The following is a 1916-nucleotide window of genomic DNA, read 5'->3' as shown; positions in this document are numbered from 1 at the left end:
CCCCCCCCACCGCTTCCTCCTCGCCGATTGCTCCATCGGCTTCGGCCGCTCCGCTCTCGGCGGCAAAAACGGCCTCATCTACACCGTCACCGATTCCTCCGACTCCGATCCCGCCAACCCCCTCCCCGGCACTCTCCGCCACGCCGCCATGCAAACCTCACCCCTCTGGATCATCTTCGCCTTCGACATGTACATTCGCCTCAACCAAGAACTCCTCGTCAACAGCTTCAAAACCTTAGACGGACGCGGCGCAAACATCCACATCGCGGGCGGAGCCTGCATCACCCTCCAATTCGTCTCCAATGTCATCATCCACAACCTTCACATCCACGATTGCGTCCCCTCCGGAAACGCCATCGTCCGATCCTCTCCAACCCACGCCGGATTCCGCGGCAGATCGGATGGCGATGGAATCTCGATCTACGCCGGACGCGACATATGGATCGATCATTGCGATCTCTCCAACTGCGCCGACGGGCTTATTGATGCAATAATGGGATCGACGGCGATCACGATTTCCAATTGCTACTTCTCGAGGCACAATGAGGTCATGCTTATGGGTCACAGAGACGATTACCTGCCGGATTCGGGGATGCAGATCACCATCGCCTTCAATCGATTTGGGGAGAAACTGGTTCAGAGGATGCCGAGGTGCAGGCGTGGGTATTTTCATATTGTGAACAATGATTACACGGAATGGGAGATGTACGCCATTGGTGGCAGCGCCAATCCCACCATTAATAGCCAGGGGAATCGATACAGAGCTCCCCCTGATCCAAATGCCAAGGAGGTAACCTGAATTTGAAACTTGTTTCGTCATTTTCACTGAACTCAAATCAGCTTCAGGCTCTTTTTGGGGCAGGTTATGTGCTACGAAGACCTTTTGAAAATACGGACTGTGTTTGAACAGTTTATCTAAAAATGTAGTTGATTTTTTACACTTAACACATAACACGAGTCAACCTCATCGTGTTTCAGATAAGCTATTTATCTGGATAAACACAAATTGCCCCAAAGATTAGGTTTGATAAAGATTATTACTATTTTTATTAATATTTAGCTATGATGATTCACGTTAAGATAAGTATTTAGTGCGTTGGCTATCCAACGGAAGTGATAAGTGATCACTATTAATCCTGACTAATTAGATATTAATTAAATTATTTAAGCCTTTTAGTTCTTAAACATGATAAGCTGGCTTGGTATAAAAATCATTCATCAACTTATTGTATTTAATTATGAGTTCAATAAATCACTATTTTAAATAAAAATTAAATTTTAATTTGGAAAAAAAATGTATTTATGCATATTTTTCTTCATTAAATATACTTATTAAGCTAAAAAAATTAAGTGTAAACTTTAATATTAACACCCACGACACTTAAATTCTTAACACCAACACGTAGAAATGTAAAAATCATGTCATATACGCAAATCCGTAAGAATTGAGGGGTATGCATGTAAATTTCCCGGCCTTCTCGAAAATATACTGGATGCCATCATCTCTTTATAAGGAGGTGAAGGTCCTTGGTGTAATTTGAGATTGTGCTGGGGGGCTGAGCTTGAAAAATGCATAATTGTTGGCCAGGTGACGAAGAGAATAGAGACGGATGAGGAAGAGTGGAAGGAGTGGAATTGGAGGACGGAGGGAGACATGCTGGTCAACGGCGCTTACTTCGTGCCGTCGGGAGAGGGCTCGGCGGCGACGTACGAGAAAGCCTCCAGCCTGGACCCCAAGTCCGCTCAGTTCATCGACCAGCTCACCTGCAACGCCGGCGTGCTCGGTAGCCCCAGGTACGTCCGTACATTAGTCAAAACCACACGAGCAAATCATTTTACATTAAAAAAAATACTATTAGCCAAATTTGGATTAAAGTTGAGTTTTCGGGTCAATTTTCAATAAGGTTCGAATTTTT

The 1916-nt window shown here is 44.7% G+C and overlaps 1 protein-coding gene across 1 annotated transcript in view; it reads left to right on the top strand.

Annotated features, from left to right (window-relative positions):
- Positions 1–13: 13 nt before the first annotated feature.
- Positions 14–1916, top strand: part of LOC110031868 (probable pectate lyase 12) — a 15960-nt gene continuing 14057 nt past the window's right edge. Inside the window, exons 1-2 of the mRNA XM_020735293.1 lie at positions 14–790; positions 1589–1794. Coding sequence (XP_020590952.1) covers positions 149–790; positions 1589–1794 — 848 coding nt within the window. The 5' untranslated portion in view covers positions 14–148. The remainder of the gene's footprint in view (positions 791–1588; positions 1795–1916) is intronic.

This window comes from Phalaenopsis equestris, unplaced genomic scaffold (genome assembly GCF_001263595.1).
Source record: "Phalaenopsis equestris unplaced genomic scaffold, ASM126359v1 Scaffold000855, whole genome shotgun sequence".
NCBI lineage: Eukaryota > Viridiplantae > Streptophyta > Magnoliopsida > Asparagales > Orchidaceae > Phalaenopsis > Phalaenopsis equestris.
The sequence above is the reverse complement of the archived record's forward strand: the minus strand, read 5'-3'. Positions and strand labels throughout refer to the sequence as shown.